This window comes from Rhinichthys klamathensis, unplaced genomic scaffold, assembly GCF_029890125.1.
Source record: "Rhinichthys klamathensis goyatoka isolate OS25496 unplaced genomic scaffold, OSU_Roscu_1.1 h1tg000571l_1, whole genome shotgun sequence".
NCBI classification, from domain to species: domain Eukaryota; kingdom Metazoa; phylum Chordata; class Actinopteri; order Cypriniformes; family Leuciscidae; genus Rhinichthys; species Rhinichthys klamathensis.
This window is the reverse complement of record NW_026607037.1, coordinates 2,792,588-2,812,701: the sequence shown is the minus strand read 5'-3', so window position 1 is coordinate 2,812,701 and position 20,114 is coordinate 2,792,588. Positions and strand designations below refer to the sequence as shown.

Here is a 20,114-nt window from a genome sequence, read left to right as displayed (position 1 = left end):
CAGAATATTACATTTTACCAAATTAAACATGATTCATTATTAATGAACATAAATTTAACAGAGTAGTATTAGCTTGAGTTAGGATGCAGATTTACTGTCAACTCACTGTCAAATATGCATTTCGAGACAAAACATGTAATTTGAATATTGCAGGCTGCACTGCAAACTGTGCTGAAGAAATATTTTTCTATTCAGATATTAATTTTGTTAAGAAAAAATTACAAATATTTGAATGTTCTACCTCAGATTTGTGAAATGTTCACCTGTTTGGCAAGTGTTTGTCATGATATGTTCTGACAATAAAGAGTTAAAACCACAATTAACGCTCTGGTTTATACAACTTTCACTTAGGAGCAAAAATCTGCCTTTAAACTTGAAAGAAATAAAGATTTGACATTTATCATGATAATTAACGATATCGACTGATATAAAAAAAATATCGTGATAATTTTTTTGGGCCATATCGCCCAGCCCTAGGTGCATAAATGGATGGGTGGATGGATACCTCATTGTCGTTTTTCTGGGAAATTAATCGGCTCTCTCGCAGCACCAGATAAAGTGCAGCACAGGTCATGAGTACACCGTGACCCAGATCGCCAAACATGACCGCAAACAGGAAGGGGAAGGTGATGATGGTGTATGGAGCTGAGCACAAAAATGGATGCAAACAATATGTTGATTATAATATGTGTGCCCATTTTAATCACTGCAAAGGACTTTGGGACTTGCTCCGAGACTAAAGGTTAAAGTTCAGGGTTACCTGGGTTGATCTCCCGGTAGTTGCTGATGCCGTAGGCATCGACAATGTTCTGAAAGCCAGAGGTGAACTTGTTGGTTTTGTTGTAGGTGGGTGGGGTCTGCTTGGTCTGCATTCTGTTCAGGATAGAGGGAACAGTGGATCCACTTTTCTCCTGCAAGTAATAGTGGAATTGAACACAAACAGATATGCATAAAAATAAAATGCTCCAGTTTGCTTCCCAGTAAATAGTGGTGCATTTGTATGAATGCCCAAATTCATAAACGTTTCACTTGTCTTTGCAAGTCTACATTGCACTTATGTAAGCTTTAATATATTTGTGAAAACAGTGTCACTCGTTTGCTTAAATTTTAAATAGATTCTGTATATCCTAAACTGAACTTGAGTAGTAGGTGAAGTCTACAGCATGTAAGTGCATGTGGAGGCAATGTGTAAGACAGCTGATATTAATAGCTGCTAGTTAAATAAGGCATGAGGAAGAATGCCATGTGTAAGGACAGGCTTTGAACTAGCACGCAAGCACAGTCCCTCACATTCCAACACACTGCCTACGTGGACTTAACACTATTACACTTCTAGTTTAGGTTCAGAGGGAAGCTACTTTTTTGTTACTAAACAATGGTTTGCACGGATTTACAAATTGGTCCATCTGTAGGTTGCTGCCACTATATAAACGATGCATAACCTGTTTTAACCCTATAAAGACAGAGAGGCAAACACAGAAGAACAGAAGGTGAATTTGTGTGAGCAGTTAATCCTCTTACGATGTGACTATTACGAGGTTAACATTCCAATGACCTCTGACCCTTACTCTACAACCTCGCACTGCAGGGATTACAGGTATTACACCCACCCTGCCCTCACTGTCTTGCTGTAAGGCGTGAGAATCCGGACCTCACAGAGGCATCCTTAACTCGCACACACCTTCTACTGTGAGTAACTATGAGAATCTAGAATCTATCGCTCAAGGGATCTTCAGCGCACATACTATATCATCCTGAGCCCAACCAATTCATTGTAGGCAGAGCCGTCGCAAGGGCTGTGCGAACTGTGCAACCGCACAGGGCCTCCCACCATTAGGGGGCCTCGCAATACTGCTGTTTTTATTTTTTTCTCCCCCCAACAAATTAAGGTTTTTTTTTTATAGGGCTGTAATCTCCCAGTCGATTAGTCGATTTATTGGTCGATACGTTCTGGATTTTTTGATTTTTTGACGTGTTAATTTCATCAGGTGGAAAGCACGAATTGCTAATGGGGGTGTTTTCAGAGAACCCCTGTTTCACAGGTAACAGCCTGTCTTCAGAACACCCCCGTTGTTTTCACTTTTTTGGATTAGCCCAACCCACTGGAGACAGATTGAAGAAAGTACTAGAACGAAGGCATTGGTATGGAGGTTTGCTGAATATTAATTTAATTGCGAGCGTTTAATTTACTGTCAGTCCTCCTTTACCATGTCAAAGACATCGACAGTGTGGCAGCATTTTACGAAAATAGATAATGGGAAAAAAGTCGAATGCAAAGTTTGCAAGCAACAATTTGCATATCACAGCTCGACTACTAACATGGCATATCACCTAAAAACGGTGAGCTAACTTGTCTGCGTTAGGTTGCCCCGTCTGTTTTGAGTAGGCTATATGAATGAATATATAAGAATTGGCATTGAAATATGCCAATTAGTAATAATCATGTTAAATATATTCGTGTCTCAGCCGCGAAGCTGAGCTTCAGCCTCGCTCTGTGCAAGGATGCACAGAGCGGCTGAAATGATAGTGTCTGTCAGTTATTATAACATTATGACAAAAACAATTGTCTAAATCAGTTGCATATTCCTCAACAGTTCTTGTGCTGATATCACTAGTTGACATAGTACTATTTTCGGAAATCATAGGCTTTATTGCGCAGGTGCACGTGATGCAACGCCGTCAGAGCCGACAGAGTGTGTAATTTCAGTACCAAATAATTAGGTCAAAAACGATTTAATATACTGCAAATAGCCTATGTTTTTTATGTTTATTTATAATTCATGTAAGCAGACAAGGCTAACAAGTAGGCTGCGCAGCCAATTATTCTAACGTTCAGAGCCTGGGAGGGGCCTCGCAATTTAAGTTCACACAGGGCCTCGCACCCCACCTGCGACGGCACTGATTGTAGGTCATGTTCTAGTGCATTTTTGTCTGTTTACACAAACTGTATAATAAGTCAGCAAATAAATACTATATAAACAAATCACTCTATAATATCTGTCATAAAAAGAATAGAACATGCTGTGTATTCAAGTTTGGTTCATGTAGGTTTAGTGGAAGTTCAGATTTTTGTTCCAACGTGCTGATACAATCATTCTGAATTAATGCACTGTATTACTAGTATGCATTCAAAGGACAATATAAAGAGTCTTTTAAATATATTTGATCTTTTTAGTGAAAAAGATGTATGTATGTATTAATTTAATAAAAACCTGATGTTATTTATATTATATTTTTTTATAAAAACAATTTATAATTTACTATTTACTACTATAAAACACACACACACACACACACACACACACAAGCATTCTCTCTTTCGTTTGCATTGGCAACACACTAAAAACTGAGGGAGTGGATGACCATTGCCAATCTCACCCATCGTTTTATCAATTTTTTTCAACAGGGCAGAGCAGAAGTGATTGACAGAGTCCATTTGTGGCACTATGGGAGGAGGATCAGGTTTCAGCTGCTCTTGACCACAGGAAAAATCAAACTTTGATCTGAGGGGTCTCATGACTCAATGTAAAAGCATCTGAGCATTCCGTCCTAATACTCAGTCTCCTGTGTGCATGTGTCTGTGTCCTGGGATAACACAAGCTAAAGTCATGTTTACAAAGTGTGAGTCATTGAATGTGATGACAAGAACAAATAGGCTACTCCTTAGAGACAACACATGTGTTGTGATAATATATGTGATCTAACATACCAATGTTAAATGGACTAAATTCATATGTACAGAACAAACCCATACAATCTCAAAATACATCTTGCATCTCAGATTCTGTTACTTAATAATAGGCTGGGGAACACATTCAACTGGAAAACAGGGTAACTGCAAGTTTAAAATACTCACAACATGTTTTATTCAATATATAGATATATATTGAAATTAGTTTATACTAATATATCAATACATACATAGAGGTCAATCGATATTGGTGTTTGCTGATACGATAATATGCTTAAAGAAAAGAAATAAACAGATTACTGTGCTGATATAAGTAAAATCTATATACTGAATGTTTTAAATAATGTTCTAAGTGTTTTCTTCCTGTTATAGGGCGGCTCAGAAAGCTGGCTACTGTAAAAAAATATATAAAAATGACTATCGCTTCAATATGTCCCGCAACAATGTTCTATTTTAACGGGATGTCAACAATAACCCATTAAGCCACATCATGGGGTCTTTAAAATATCCATAAACTACAACAGTAAGAAGCCTACTGTATATATTCCTCAAATTAGTCTAAATACGTCTTTCATATTACTTACAGAGCTCTTAAAGTATAGTATAGAATTATAGTATAGAATTCAAACAACAATGACACAGGTCAATTGTAACATCTACGATGCAGATTTGAGATCAGATATCAAAATAAAATGACACTGAATGTTTTCCTACTGTAAAGGGAATTCAATTATTTTATCAGGCCCCTGTATCAGTGATGTTCTCTTACAGAGAAATTTAAATGTAATGAATTATATCGAGGTAAGGTTATATTGCAATTTGATTTGGTGGATTCAGTTATACTGGGTAACAGCCTGAAGAATAAGATGCCAACCTCCTCTGGCTCAAGATTTCAGGATGTTTATAAAAAATAGGTGTGTAACAATATTCAAACCGAACCGAAAAATTCCCATGATGTACCGAACGCCCCACGCCCTCTGCTGCACCGGCCCAGCCTTGGCCCATTGTTGAGGTTGACCTCACTTTACCTCTACAAAACAAATTTTTCTTCCTTGACATTTGATTAAATAGTAATTAGGGGTGTAACAGTACATGTATTCGTCACACAAATTTTTGGTACGCGTCACATTACAAGGTTATGTGTCCTCAACGAATACAGCATTGTAGCCTGACCACCATTAACCACCAATTATCGCAATAAGCTCAGCATTTAGTAACTTTTCGAAAATGTCATCTTTCAAATTCTGTCCATTTTGTCACGAAATGCAAACAAAACAAGAAAACACTCTTTAATGTGGCGTGACAGATGACCACCTTATAGGTTCCTCAGTTCAAGCAGCAGCTAGTTACAAGTTAATACTAGTTACAGAATAAACAAATGAACATCTGAAGGTATGTTGAAAGATACAGTACAATTTACTGAAACTTATATCTCGTGTAATCGCTCAATCAGTGTTTCAACGGCGTCACGTAGCATTACATTTACCTCAGGCAAGTCATTCAATGTCCACAGCTGGTTAGTTCACAAAAGAAATGAACTCTTTCGCTAAAATATATGCACTATATTAGCCTATATATTCATTATATTTTACTTAACCTGTTAATAATGTCTTGATTATTTAGGGGCAGTTTACACAACACCGTTTTCAACTAAAAACGTAAAACTTTTTATGCGCTTTGGCCGTTCATTTACACGACAACGCAATGCCTGAAAACGCAAACAGGTTTCAAAAGTGGACGTTTTTGAATACGGTCTCTGTGTAAACAACAAAAATGTGAATCTCTGAAGATGATCACGTCATGCACATGCGTATTACGTGTTCAGTCTATAGTGTTTTTAGACGTTTTCGCGGATCCATGTGAATGGGGATCATTTTAACAATGGTGTCATCTGTACACAGAAAACTTAAAGGAAAAACTTCTCCGTTTAAAGCATATCGTTGTCGTGAAAACGTACCCTTAGAGAGTGTTGATTATTATATCTAAAAAGAAATAGGAACTGAATTTAGGCAAAAAGTTTGGGCTCTGTTGTTAACCTTCAATATTATAGTAATGTACAAGTAAGGGCTACCTATATAGTTTACAGCATAAACAGAGATTCTTTTTTTTATACTTAAGAAACTTTGAATTAAAATTGAATTAATTTAAAGACAGAGACACAATTTTTTCAGTAAACCACTGCTTAATAAATTTAAAAAAAGCAATTTTATGTTTAGTTTACTCCCCCTTGCTGTACTGAACCCGTACCGAACCGTGACTTCAAAACCAAACCGCCAGTTTTGTGTACGTCACACCCCTAATAAAAACATCAAACAATGTGTACGTGTGTGTCCTCACCGTGCCCCGACGGAGCGCAAACTGAATGGAGTCTAGATCTGACACAGGGCACCAGATCTCAGCGATCAGACACTTCTGAGTGACATCGATGTTGCAGAGGTTCAAAGTGTGATAAATGGCTTTCATCTTCCGGACCTTGATGAACCACACTCGGACAGTCTTGGCAGCCGCCTGTAAAACACGCTGTCTGTGATCCTCCGTCTGATTCAACACCTAGAACACAAAGCACAGAGGAAGAGGAGGGGTCAAAACAGGAAATGTGAGATCACTGGACAGAGGTGATATGGTCACAATTAGAGCTGAAAGAGCAGTGGTTGGGTTGAAACCTGAATCTTGGTAGATTGCTGTTGAGTGTCTGACTTTGCATGTCACTCTTTCAAACATCTGATGCAGTGTTTCCTATTAATTGCCTAGACTCTTGCGGCCCACCATAGTCTAATCTGTGCCACCAGTTTCATAATGAATCAAAAATACTTTTAAACCTCCTAATAAGACAAAAGTTTCTAACGTTGTTTTGCGCCATTGCTTTGGCAAAGTATCTGTCAAACGAACTAAAATCAAAAGCGCGATATGACTTTGTGCCCTTATCAAATCGCAAAAGACTGCGATTAAATTTAGTGAGTATATAGCCTGTTTGTGCTGTGTTTAAAAAGCGATGATCCAGTGTTTTCCACGTCTCAGTGAACTCCATCTCCGCATGTGCTGTGAGTTCAGCTTGCATTTGGGAATGTAGCAGGCACCATTTATGCATTATTTATTTTCACATGTGCATAATTTCCAATATTTTGTGGGAAGGTGTCACCTTTAAATGCAAAGATTGCCAGGGCCCCCAGATTATTGTTGTTCAACCTTCACTGCATGTTAAAACATCACACTCTTACTTGATCTGGACAAACTGGGTATCATTAGAAAGATTTAAGACTCCAGCTTCGATATTTGACCACTGTTTAGGATAAAACTCGTTTGCAGTGATATTAATTTCTTAATTTATGCCAGGAGTCCAAAATAATCAATCTGTAATTTTTATATTTTGAATAGAATAACAACATATTCAGTCTGCTGTCTGCTCCGGTTTATTTGTGTTCACATAGCTTCACTGAACAGCCTTCATTAGGGCTTTTAGTCCGCTCATATCTGGAAATATTTATATATTTACTTCATTGTTTTCATAGACAGAATCATTTCTATTAATTTTCTATTAACACTTCCACGGTCAGTTCCGTATACAAGAAACCCAGAGAAATGTTTCTACACGTGAAACATGAAGTTATAAGCACACGATTAAGATGGTAAATGATAGTATGTGATTTTCATGCGATTTGGCTTATTTTCATTACAATAAAGGATTACATGAGAAATGCTAAGCGGGTGCAGCGATTCTTATAAAGGGCTATAAATAACATATTTCAACAGCATATGACCAAACCCCACATTAGATCGCAATTGGAAATTATTGCAAACACTCGTTGGTAGTTTACAGTGAGTTTTGAGTGAAAGCACAGTATTAATAGTATAATCGTATAAATTGTCCTATGTACTGTAGCTTGATGCTAATTGTAGCTCTAATGCACCTGTTGCACAGGTGCAGTTTATATTTCATGATGTATTTTGTCAAAAGAATATCACATAAGTTCATAAGAAAAGTTAAGTTTTGTTTTCTAGATAGACAATTTATAAAAGGTATTAGGTGGATAAATGTATATTGATCAAAGTGATGTGAATGGGAAAGCCATAATGCTAGAAAAAGGCCAACCGATTCAACATATATCATCTACAAAACCTCATTGTTGTCAAAAATTGTCTTTTAGAAGGATCCCAGAATAATCTGCTTCACTAAACTCAAATGTCTTATTTAAAGAGACAAGTTCTTCATTGGCCATGATGGAGTCACAAGAGTACAACAGCCTGAAATATATGAATCAAAAATACAAAAAAAGTATGCATATCAAAAACCCAAATTGCAACGTTTCGACCAATCAGGTCTTCATAAGGCACAATGTACCCTTGTGGAGTGAGATGTAACTCTTTATAAGCACAGGTGATAACAATGATTAGAAACGCACAGAATCATGCGACAAATGATTAGAAACACAAACAGTCATGTAATCAAAATGTGTAAATAAATGTAAAAATGTTACTTTACATTACTACTGTATTTTGATGTAGTGTGTTCCATTGGCCAATCAAAAGTTCTACACACACGTGCTGTCTTCATGCCCACTTAAACACTTTGGCCAAATACAGGAAATATGTTAGTGGTCCAGTGCAAAGAACGCAAGTGTGGGGATTCTCACGTTCTGTCTGTCAAACTGTTCTCACGCTCATGAGCTTGTGAAACTTTTTTTAATGACCATAAGGCCATCCTTAAAAATATTTTGGTTTGCAGTAACAGCAAAAAAAAAAAAAAAAAGGGTCGGTAGGTAGGTCTATATATATTTTTTTCAAGATTCAATGTAAAAAAAAAAGGATAATTTTGGTCATGGTGATTAGGTCGGTATGAATTTAAACAAATTTGCATATCGTGACGTCACTGACTGGGTCTTCAACCCCCATGCCTTCGGGCGCACCATTGCGAACCTCATTCTGATACAGGTTATAGACCACAAACAATTTGAAATCTTTGTAAAAAAAAAAAAACATATTTATTGCATTAATTCCAGCTGCATTCATTTGGAAAAAAATAGGCAGAATCAAAAGAAAAAAAGGAGCCACTAGATTTCAATGAAAGTGGATTTTCAGAGGGAAACAAATAAATTAAAATGACTAATCTCACCAGCGCCGCGCCGACCAATAAAACAGCGCGTTTGGCACCATTCGTTTACATTTGACCCATACTGTTACAAGCCCCCTTTCTGGTCTAGGGGCAGGAAAGGAGGGTAACAAAAAGTTGCAGGGAGAGAGTGAGAGATTTGACCCATAAACATCTGCTATTATTAACGGAAATCAGTGTGGCCAAATAGCTAGGCGCATTGTAGGAAACTATAGGCCGATTAAGTAGTCCTGACATATTATGGAATGGTCGATTTTCTTTTGTGCAATTTAGTACATTTCGGTATGGGATGTGCTGTTTTATTGGTCAGCGCGGCGCTGGTGAGATTAATTCGCGCCGCTCTGACCATTGGCTGGCGCAAGCAAACACTTCTCCTGCGCTGTCGAGTCTGTCGCGCTCGCGCGTCTCGGTCCATTGAGCCACGCAGATTACAAGTCAGCGCAGCGCGAACTCTGTAACACACCGCGCCGTTTCGTCCCCCTTTCGGTGTGTTTGGCTTCCCACACTTATGTGTGTTTGTTTGTCAGAGCCTGCAGTTGCTGTGTGACGCGCGTTCGCGGTGGGCATGTCATGACGAGCTGGACGGGCTCCGAGAAAAGGCCGTTAACATCGATTCCCTATTTGACCATTAAGAATTTCAAATAATGAGCGACTAAATGTAGGCTCATATACAGACGTATTTCACAAGCAGCCGCGCCGCAGCCATCATCACCGAGCGCGAACCATTGACAGTGAATGAAACGAAGCGAACGCACAGGCCATAGTGTGACATGCGTAAACCAATGGTGTAAACATAATCATAATAGATGACGCCACGGGTTTTTATTTAAAAGAAAGAACGTAGCCTACGCAATTTATATTCACAATACTTACTATAATAAATGTATATTATTTTATTGCATTTGTATTAGTTGTTTGAAGAGTAAAAAAAAAATCGGTCGGTCTTAATGCAAGTTTACAACCGGCAAGTCGGTCGGACTAAAAGGGGAAAAAAATAAATAATTGGGTCGGTCCTAATTTGACAGGGTCGGTCGGGTTACGGCAAACAAGAATATTTTTAAGCATGGCCTAAGAGTTATTTGTTTGCCAATCGAACATCAGTCCTCAAGCTGTGTTTATTGTTGCATTGAACAAGAAACACGAACAAGTAATTAACCAACGCAACCTCACTTGTCTCAATAGTTACAAGTGTTATTCACAGCTATTGCAGGAATAGGGGCTTAAAGTCCCTGTAAAGGCAATTCTAAAAAAAATTCTAAACAGATTATAAATGTTAGAAATGTATTGCTAAAACATATTACAAAGACTGTGAACTGTGAAGTACTGAATTGTGGAGTAAGACCGTTAAACAGTTTTTCACCATTGCTATTTTCCGGATTTTTTGGGCGGGGCTAAAACGGGGCTCGTTGACGCACTGGAGCCCCTGAGCTCGTGGACACGCCCCTGTTTGATGACGCACTGAGGCCACTGAGGCTGGCCCCTCCCCTAACAATAGAGCACATTCACATCAGTTCGCCGCTCAATCGCGAGTCACTATTACTACCGTTACTACAGCCTGCAGTTTGTTAGCTGGCTATGCCTTCGACACACTACCTGGATGCGATCATGTACAAAACAGATCGGTGTCTTTATTTAAATTTCCTACACACGATCACATCAAGAAGAAGTGGATTAATTTTGTGAAGAGCCAACCTTGATGGAGAGCTGAGGATCACCAACACCCCCCTCTGTAGTGATCATTTTCCACGGATAGTTTTATAAACTTTCATCGGAGACAACTGGGATTCACTGATAATCCGCTGTTACTGGTGAATGGGGCCGAACCGACTATCTCCCGCCTCGGCCTTCATCTCCACGTCGCGAAAGCAGTATCACCTAATATCAGCGTCGGCTGCTTTCCTGCGAGTGGGCGTGGCTTCAGCGCAGCCAGTGGACACGCCCCCAGCGTTTGAGAGCAGAGAATACTGCTCATTTTTGCAACATTTTGATAGTTTATTTTATGTACTTGCAGGCTTTTTTTATCATTCAAATTTGGCTGGGTGGCTAATAACACATTTTTCTGTGGTGTGACAAACTCAGAACACATACTTAATTTTGACTTTACAGGGACTTTAAGTTTAGTTATTTGTCCATACAGAAAGTATACAAGCCGCTCCTTTTTGCTGTTGTATGAACAGACACACCTGCTGGTAAAGATGTTTATGAATCCCAAACCCTGGTTGTCTGAATATAGCCTATGTATCTTCTATTTAGGTAAAAAGAATTTCACAATCATTCAGGAGTGGCCAAGGAAGTGAGCCAGCATCTGGTTGTCATGTTAGACAGATAGAGTGGCAACATTAATGTCCAAATGCGCATTCTCGCTCACTTGGGTGGGACATACGCAGTCGCTCACTGTGAAATCAGACACACTCACCCACACTAGAATAACCCACATGCTCACCCACGCTGGAAACAAGGAGACTCACCCACACTGACAAATAAGACAAACTCGCCCACTCTGGGATTTATTTAATCCTCAATAATGTGTCCAGAAGACCTTCTGTCTTTCTCAAACAGTAACAAACACAAACAAGGCATGTGCATCAAACTAAAAGAAACCAAATTCTCTCCAAAGCTGGGAGAAGAGCACAGGGACATTAAAGACATTAACGCCTGACTGAAAGACACACACAAGCATAGTGACCATTCTCTCTCACCTCCGGACAAACAGGCCCGCTGTTAGCTCCAAGTGAGTCAGTGACATGGAACTCGAGTGTGCGCTTTGTCCTGGCCCTGTCAGCACTCTTGTGCTTGGACGTGTTCCTTCATTTCTTTTGAAAAAGTCCGAGAGCAAACAGATATGTATGTGGGTTTTCAGGGGGTGTGGGATGAGAGCGAATCAGCGAATAAGTGTGGCTAACATGAAGAACAAACTCCCTCAGTATGTGGGTATGCATAGACAGGAACGCTCACTATGGGACAGCCGCTGCGAAAGGCACCTTACAGTTGTGATGACAGCTTAAGTTTTTTTACCCAAATCAGATTTTTGTTGATCACGTTTTATAGGTAGCCCCGCCTACTGAGAAACCTCAGTGGCCCAAAATCTTACTTCACATAGCTGTCTATCAGGTTAGAGGCCATATTAAATTTAACACAGATGAAAACGAGGCTGTGAGGGATGGACTTACAGTCCTTACAATGGAATGCACTGTCATTTTGCATTTGCATTTGACATCATGTCATTTTCACACTTTTATTGAGTTTTGTTTGAAAGATGTTTTTCGTCAGCTGAACAATCGTTATGTTGTTAAACAATATGTTGTACAATCCACTGAGCACACACAACATGTATTTCTCACAGCCTCGATTTCATTCCTGACAAAATTAAATATGGCTCTACCCTGTTAAAGGGATACTCCACTTTTTTTGGAAATAGGCTCATTTTACAACTCCCCCAGAGTTAAACTGTTGAGTTTTACCGTTTTTGAATCCATTCAGCCGATCTCCGGTTCTGGCGGTACCACTTTTAGCATAGCTTAGCATACATCATTGAAGTGGACAAGACCATTAGCATCTCTAAAAAAAAAAAAGATCAAAGAGTTTCGATATTTTTCCTATCTAAAACTTGACTCTTCTGTAGTTACATCGTGCACTAAGACCGACGGAAAATGTAAAGTTGCGATTTTCTAGGCTGATATGGCTAGGAACTATACTCTCATTCCTGCGTAATAATCAAGAAACTTCACTGCCGTACCATGAGTGCAGCAGGCGTAATGATATGACGCAGCGCCTGAAAATAGTTCCGTTGTGTTGACGGAAGGTAGCCTATTTTCAGGCGCTGCGTCATATCATTACGCCTGCTGCACTCATGGTACGGCAGTAAAGTTTCTTGATTATTACGCAGGAATGAGAGTATAGTTCCTAGCCATATCAGCCTAGAAAATCGCAACTTTACCTTTTCCGTCGGTCTTAGTGCACGATGTAACTACAGAAGAGTCAAGTTTTAGATAGGAAAAATATCGAAACTCTTTGATCATTTTTTTTTTTAGAGATGCTAATGGTCTTGTCCACTTCAATGATGTATGCTAAGCTATGCTAAAAGTGGTACCGCCAGAACCGGAGATCGGCTGAATGGATTCAAAAACGGTAAAACTCAACAGTTTAACTCTGGGGGAGTTGTAAAATGAGCCTATTTCCAAAAAAAGTGGAGTATCCCTTTAAGGTCCAAATTATGATTTGGTGTGATTTTTTGTTTAACGCAGTATATCGCTTTCAACAAGTGTTGAAAAATGACATAACGCTAGAAACTTGTATGTGCCACTGCAGACAAAAAAAAATCGAACGTGAGAAGTTAGCAGCAGTGATAAACTGCCTCGCCATGTGCTGAAGGTCCAAACTGTGTGGGCATCTGTGTGGGCGGGATGGTATGGGTACTATGTAAATGTGTGAGGACACACTCACCCAAAGTTTTCCTTCCCAAATAAGGCAGAGATTTGAGAGATTCTCTCAAAGACCCAGAGCTGTAACACCATCCAGCAGTCCCCCATTAAACCGAGTAGTAGCCTCTAATGACTCACTACGGGAGATTCCCTCTGCCGTACGGATCGACAGAAAGCGTGTGTGCGCTGATGCAGCCAGTGGATATTTCTGTCAAATTAACCTGTGCTTTATTGTAAATCTGTTAGTTTAAACTCAACTCAAGATAATGAATAAATAAACAGAGAAGGAAATTGAAGAAAAAGAGTTTTGAGACTTAAAGACTAATTCAGATGTTATTCAAAGTGATGCACAGACCTCCAGGGGGCGTCACAGTATATTAGGAAAGGCACGAAGAATGATCAATTCAGCAAGTAAAAATAAAAAAATTACATATTTATATATATATATATTTACTCTGTGATCTGGTGACAGTGATTTGTGCAAACCGTTAATAATATGCAAGAAAAAAACAGCTAATTAATCTGACATAATCATTGAAATGGCAACAAAACTAGAATACTACTATTGAAGTTGCTATGTATAAAAGCACCGTCAAATGCATAAATGTATTATATGGTCAGATTGCAGTGGTCTGCTGTATTTTAGTGAGATTTGTAAAAAAAAGAAAAGTCATTTCCTTGTAATTTAGTGTTTAATTATTTTACTTGTGTTTTACTTGTAACAAAAACCCTTCTCTAATCTAATCTGTGTTTCTGGGCACACTCTTATCTCATGTAATTCCATTACGCCACTCAGCTGCAGTTTATCAAGACAATTACATCAATTGTCAAATACTGTCAAATCATATTCAGTCATATACATCACCTAAACACCAACAGGCATTCATGAGTTTACTGGCTCTGGAAACATGTTTGAATCTTTAAGGCTCTTTCCCTCTGTAAACAAATCTGTTATAAAATCCCTGACTTAATAACATCTGATCAGACTGAGGAGTTCAGGGAAAAAAGGAAATTGTCATAACAAATTTATTGATGTTGCTACCATCATAAAATCATGTGTTTTAACAATGTCAGGTTAGGGTTTCCACTTAAGACGAAAAAGATGAGACACACACACCGATATGAGGACATAGGCCTCGTTTACACTGCAGGTCTTGATGCCCAATTCTGATTTGTTGCCTATATCTGATTTTTTTGACCGTCCGTTTACAAGTTCTTTCAATTGTGACCCATATCCGATTCATGTGTTTACACTTGACAAACTATCTGAAACATCGCACATGCTTAAAGGGGGTTCTTGCACAGATGGACGAACGCGAAATTATGCTTGATGCTAGCTTTGCGAAGTTCACCAAACATCACCATGAAAATCGGAATTGGGTCACATTTCACTGACTGTAAACGAGGCTATAGAGACGTTGGTCAGACCACAAACAGGTGGTCTTGCCATTGTGTTGGTGCTTACATTATTACTATAGCAACTGACAACGATACAACGTTTATTGACAATACCGTCTGAAAGAGCAGATCAGATTTCATCATTTGCAAAATGACAGTGCAAGTCAGTCCTGCAGGACTTGAAAACTGAATCAGAATGTGGGCAGAGTGAACAAAGTAACAATTCTAACAGCACTAGACCAGGTCTGGACTCATAAGAACCCTGATCAGTCTTTCACCTCATACAATAAAAATATGAACTTTAAAAAAAAGACTCGGCCTACAACCACTTACATTATTTTTAAAGAATGTGTGTGTGTGTGTCCTCACGTCTTACCATCTGGAGATCATCAATTCGAGAATTGACTCCGGCTGCCATTTCTCTCCTCTCTTGTGGGGTCTCGGGACAGGGGTATAGAGATGCCCGAAACCTAACATAAATATATTAGTAAAAGACTGCATTAGATATTTATTGTGATTGTGCAGAGTACACAAAAATACAAGTAAATAACACATTGCAATATGTATGAACATGCAATATTTAGATTTTATGAATTTGCCAAATATTTGTCACAAGTTTGGATTCATTAAGATTTTTTTTTATCAAAAGGGGCAATAACAAATGATAACGTTGCAAAAGATTTATATTTCAAATATATGTTGTTCTTTTGATCTTTCTATTTATCAAAGAATCCTGAATAAGCAAAACAACTGTTTGATAATAATAAGAAATGTTTCTTGAGCACCAAATCATCACATTAGAATGATTTCTGAAGGATCATGTGACTGAAGATTAAAAATGTAGTGATGCTGAAAATTCAGCTTTACCATCACAGGAAAAAAATACCTTTTCAAAATATACTAAAACAGAAAACAATTATTTTAAATTGTAATAACATTTCACAATATTACCGTTTTTACTGTATTTTTGATCAAATAAATGCTTGAAAAAAATGCCCCAAACTTGAAAAGTATTATAAGGAACAAGTCTGCAAAATCTGAAAACAACCTCATGTTTTTAAAATCTCATGTAAATACGGTTTTCTTCTGTTTCGGTCACTATGTTGTGTGACTTCTTAATGGCAGTGATGCTCTCATACCCTTCACAAATCTTCTTGACTCTGTTCTTCAGCTGGTCTCCCTGGAAGAAAATGATGAACACCGACTTGTGCACATGGTCTCCCTGAAAAAAAGAGGGGGAAAAAAGAGGAAGTTACCATTAAATATGCAGTTTATTTAACTAATAATCCAAAATGAAAACTATATAGACAAGAGATTACATTTTTAGCTTGCAAAGTTATCTAAAAGCTATTTATTTTTCTGTCTCACAGGGTAAACTTACTGTGGCGGGGTCCTCAAGTGGGTCCTCGATGTCTGCCTGCCGCAGGAAGACGTTTCCACGGCAAACTCTCCACAGCATCCTCTCGAAGGTGGGAATCCGTTCCCTGCCTATCACCCCTGCAACAAACCTGCAAACAGTGTCAAACATGAGTGAATTAAATCATTCTCCTCTAACAGCAGACATCTGGATAATGAACTGATATTCAAAACAACAAATATTTGCTGTTCTTCAAAAGGTTTAATATTAATCCTTATTTTCAAAATATGATTTTTGTTATATGAAATTTGGGTGGGTTTTACCAATAACAATTAATCTTAAATCTGGATTAAATCCAGTTTTATTTAATAATACTGCAACACCAAACTTCTTGTTACATATGTATAATGTGTAATAAATTACATTTAAACCAACATTTTGATCTTATAGCCTTTATAGATTAATTTTTACAGTAACCCTAGGTTAACATTAATTCTGTTTTTCCATTACTTTAAACTTAGATTGAAACGTCAACTAGAGATTTAATTTAAACTTGCAGCTGAGGTTGTGCAGGTGAGAGACAAACACAGAGGATATCTCTGCATATAAAGTTTATTATATATTAATAAAAAGTTGCATATGTCCTCAGGAAGCAAAGAACTTGTGTCTGATGTTTCGGTTTCAGATCAGACAAAGTTATTAAGCGCAATAAGCCATGAAAAAGATCTCAATGCGTTACTCGTGCTGACTGACACACTTGAAGTGCGCGTACAGAAAGCCGCCTCTCTCAGACAGCATACGATCCTGAATTCAGATCTCTTTAGCTGCATATTGCGCTAGAACGGTCAGATACAGAATTATTTTAGAATATCTGTCTTGGCGAGTATTTACATCTTTAGTGAACGTAAACAGTTGGGGGGGGGGGGGGGGGGGGGGGGGTCATAAGGTCTAAATATAATACATCTGCTGCTGTTAATAATTAATGCTAATCAAGCAACAAAAGAAAAGAGGAAATTACTCACTGTTCTTGATTAAATAACTTTTATAGCTTAATAATAATCTATTAATTACAAATAAATAATCTAAAGACTATGCAATAATTACTTTTGATTATTCAATTTCTGTATTATTTCTTACCTGAATGCTTCTGTTAAATAGATGTCAAATGAAAAAAAAAAAGTAAAGCACTGTTAATTTAATTTGTTTCTTTCTTTCTTATATTGTTTTTGTTCTACCGTTTGTTTTTTGCATCTCTGTTCTTATTTTTAACTCTTTCCCCGTCAGCATAAAAAAAAAAAAAAAAAAACACTGACAACATTTTTGATAATTTTCACAAAACTTTCATGGTTCCCATGCAATAAAATAATTATTTAATTCGATACATTGCATGTTTAGATATTCCTTCATTTCTTTCTGCTTTAAAAAAAAAAGTATTCTAGCTTCATGCATTCTTATATTATCAACACGCAAATGTGGGTAAGTTTAATAAAAAAGGCAACATTTTGAACAGAAAGCTAAGCAAAAGCGTGTTTATTTCAAAGACTGCAACATGATGCGCATAAGAAACTGCTTCTTTCTGCTGCTTCTTCATCTGTGTTTTGATCCAGAGATTCTGTACTCTTACAGAAGATGCGTAATGGTGCCCTCTACCGTATAACAGTAAAAAATAGTATTGCCGGAAAGTTCCGTCAATGTCGAGGAAGCGGTGTGCCAAAAATGACGAAAAATAATAACAAAGATAAAAATAATAAAAAGAACTATATTGTGATTATTAATACAGTAATTATAATAATAAATAAAAGCATTGGAGGAAAAGATGCATCGAGAATTGTTTTATAATTGAATTGTTACCCTCTGAATCGTAATCAAATTGAATTGTGAGGCAAGTGAAGATTCAGACCTGCCCATGGACAAAATCAAGTCCCGCCCTACATTTTTTCTTGTTGTTGAGAAGCCATTTCACTTGGATATAAAATCACAATAGGAAACAGAAGACTATTCCAACTTTCGTTTCATGCTGATTTTAAACTCTCCTCATGGTGCTTTCCTTTCATTCAGTGCTCGGAATGGAAAAAATATGTTTTATGTTATGTATTAAAGGCATGCCAGGATTATTGATCACAGAACAATGACAAACCCGCTGGCATTGGCAGCAGTTACATAAGAATGTGTGTTAAATCCCTCTTTATTACTTCAATCTCACTAGCATAAATCTATTAAAAAAACAACCTCCCCCATTGTAATGAATTTTTTTACAGCTCAATCCAGAACAATACGACCATATGACTAGCATTTAAACATTTGATGCATTTACTATCCATACACCCTTAAACTTAGAGCAGTTCAAAAGACCTGTTCTGCATTCTTCTAGAGCTATGGCAAAGAAAAAAATAGGCAGGCAAATCACAAAAATCACAAAATGCACCATCCCCATTAACGTCTATGTTTCATCCATGCCCGGCCAAAAATGCATATGCATGCCCGGCCAAAAAAAAGTCACTGTTCAGATTTAAATAGGCAAATACTTGAGAGTCTATAACTTGATCATTATTGCTGTGATTATTATGTTTCTAGCATGTTATAATTTTGGCAACCATTCTTCCAACTAGGGGTGCATGATATTGACAAAATGTGATACTGCGATATCGATAATGAATATTGCGATATCGATATTAATTTAGATATTTTTAAACATATGTAAAATTACAAAAGTTACGTATACAAAAACGCATCAAAATAGATTCATAACAAATAAAACAAGTTTTTTTACAACACAAAGTTTATTTCAACTGACAGTCATATTGGACTGGTACAACATGAATAAATAAATAATAACCATGTCTATAGAACAGGACATGTTTTACTGGTTGCATGTACACTACAGTATAAAAAACAATAAATAAAGAGCAAGTCTACAGAACAGGACATGTTAGAAACAAACAATAAAAATAAATCTATTAAAACAAGTAAAAAGAAATTGTCATGAGAAACACTAAACAGACTCTATATGTCATGTTATAGTTGGATATGATGACCCTACTGCAGCACGCATTACCGCAGATGAGCATCTATTCATCAAGCCAACGTGCAAACTATCTCAAATCAAAGTGAAAGTAAGTCGCAGACGCTTAACACACAATTATGTTCATTAAAAGTAAAGAAACAAAATGATCTTCCCAAGGCTGTTGCCGCTCTCTCTTATTGCGGTCTTTGATTTAGAAATTTTAGCTGATGATCAATAAAATGCAGCTCATAACTGTTGCTTTCGGTGACGTGAACTCCATTAAATCGGCATATAGCGCGGGAACTGAAGATCGGACTAAATCCGTTTTGCAAAAACACATTTATGTGACCAGGTGTAAATGGAATCGTTTTGATAAATCTGATAGCTATCCGATTTGAGAAAACACATGAAGTGGCCAGGTAGCCTGACGTTTATACTTGTGCGCTGGGGTGTGCGTCAAGCCGGCAAGTGTGTGTGTGTGTGCGGGGACTGTGTGGTAGAGCGAGGGAGAAGTGAAAGAGTGACGGCGATAAGCTTTGGAGCGAGTAGCGACTCTAGAGTCATACTGAGTCTCCCCTGTTCTTTCTGACCACTGTGGGAAATCTGTAGCATGAAAAGTTAACCCTCTCCTTGATTTCATGTTGTTTATGGAGAAGGAGAACAGGGAAATGCAACGCTACCAAGCGACGTGTATTTTTCGAGAGGTGCATGTCTGACGGGACGCATCATAAACAAATTATCGCATAATTATTGCGAGACTTTCAATATAATATCGTGCAACGTGATATCGCGATAACGATATTGAGTCGATATATCGTGCACCCCTACTTCCAACCCTAATTAATGAAGGGCGTAGCTTTTCATTTCTTAAACAACCATGTAGGAAGACAAATCATGGTCATATTCCGGGATGACAATGTCAAGATTCATCAATGTCAAGATTGACTCTTGCATTGTCAATACAAGATACTGACCAAAAATGTATGCACCTCTTCATGGAAATAACTTCACAACATTTATTTCCATCAAGAGCTGCATACATTTTTGGTCATGATCTTGTATTGACAGTGCAAGAGTCGAGCACTCTGTAAAGTTTCCTCCAGCACATACCAAAGACTTTCAATGAATTTAAGGTC

General features: G+C 37.8%; 1 protein-coding gene across 1 annotated transcript in view; it reads right to left on the bottom strand.

Moving 5' to 3' along the window:
- Positions 1-467: 467 nt before the first annotated feature.
- The window catches only part of LOC130075265 (V-type proton ATPase 116 kDa subunit a 1-like), a gene marked incomplete at its 3' end in the record, with an annotated part of 32,887 nt that continues 13,240 nt past the window's right edge, over positions 468-20,114 (bottom strand). The window contains exons 8-13 of the mRNA XM_056239843.1: positions 15,999-16,125; positions 15,757-15,839; positions 14,994-15,087; positions 6,029-6,241; positions 761-911; positions 468-645 (exon numbers count right to left, since the gene is read on the bottom strand). Coding sequence (XP_056095818.1) covers positions 468-645; positions 761-911; positions 6,029-6,241; positions 14,994-15,087; positions 15,757-15,839; positions 15,999-16,125 — 846 coding nt within the window. The remainder of the gene's footprint in view (positions 646-760; positions 912-6,028; positions 6,242-14,993; positions 15,088-15,756; positions 15,840-15,998; positions 16,126-20,114) is intronic.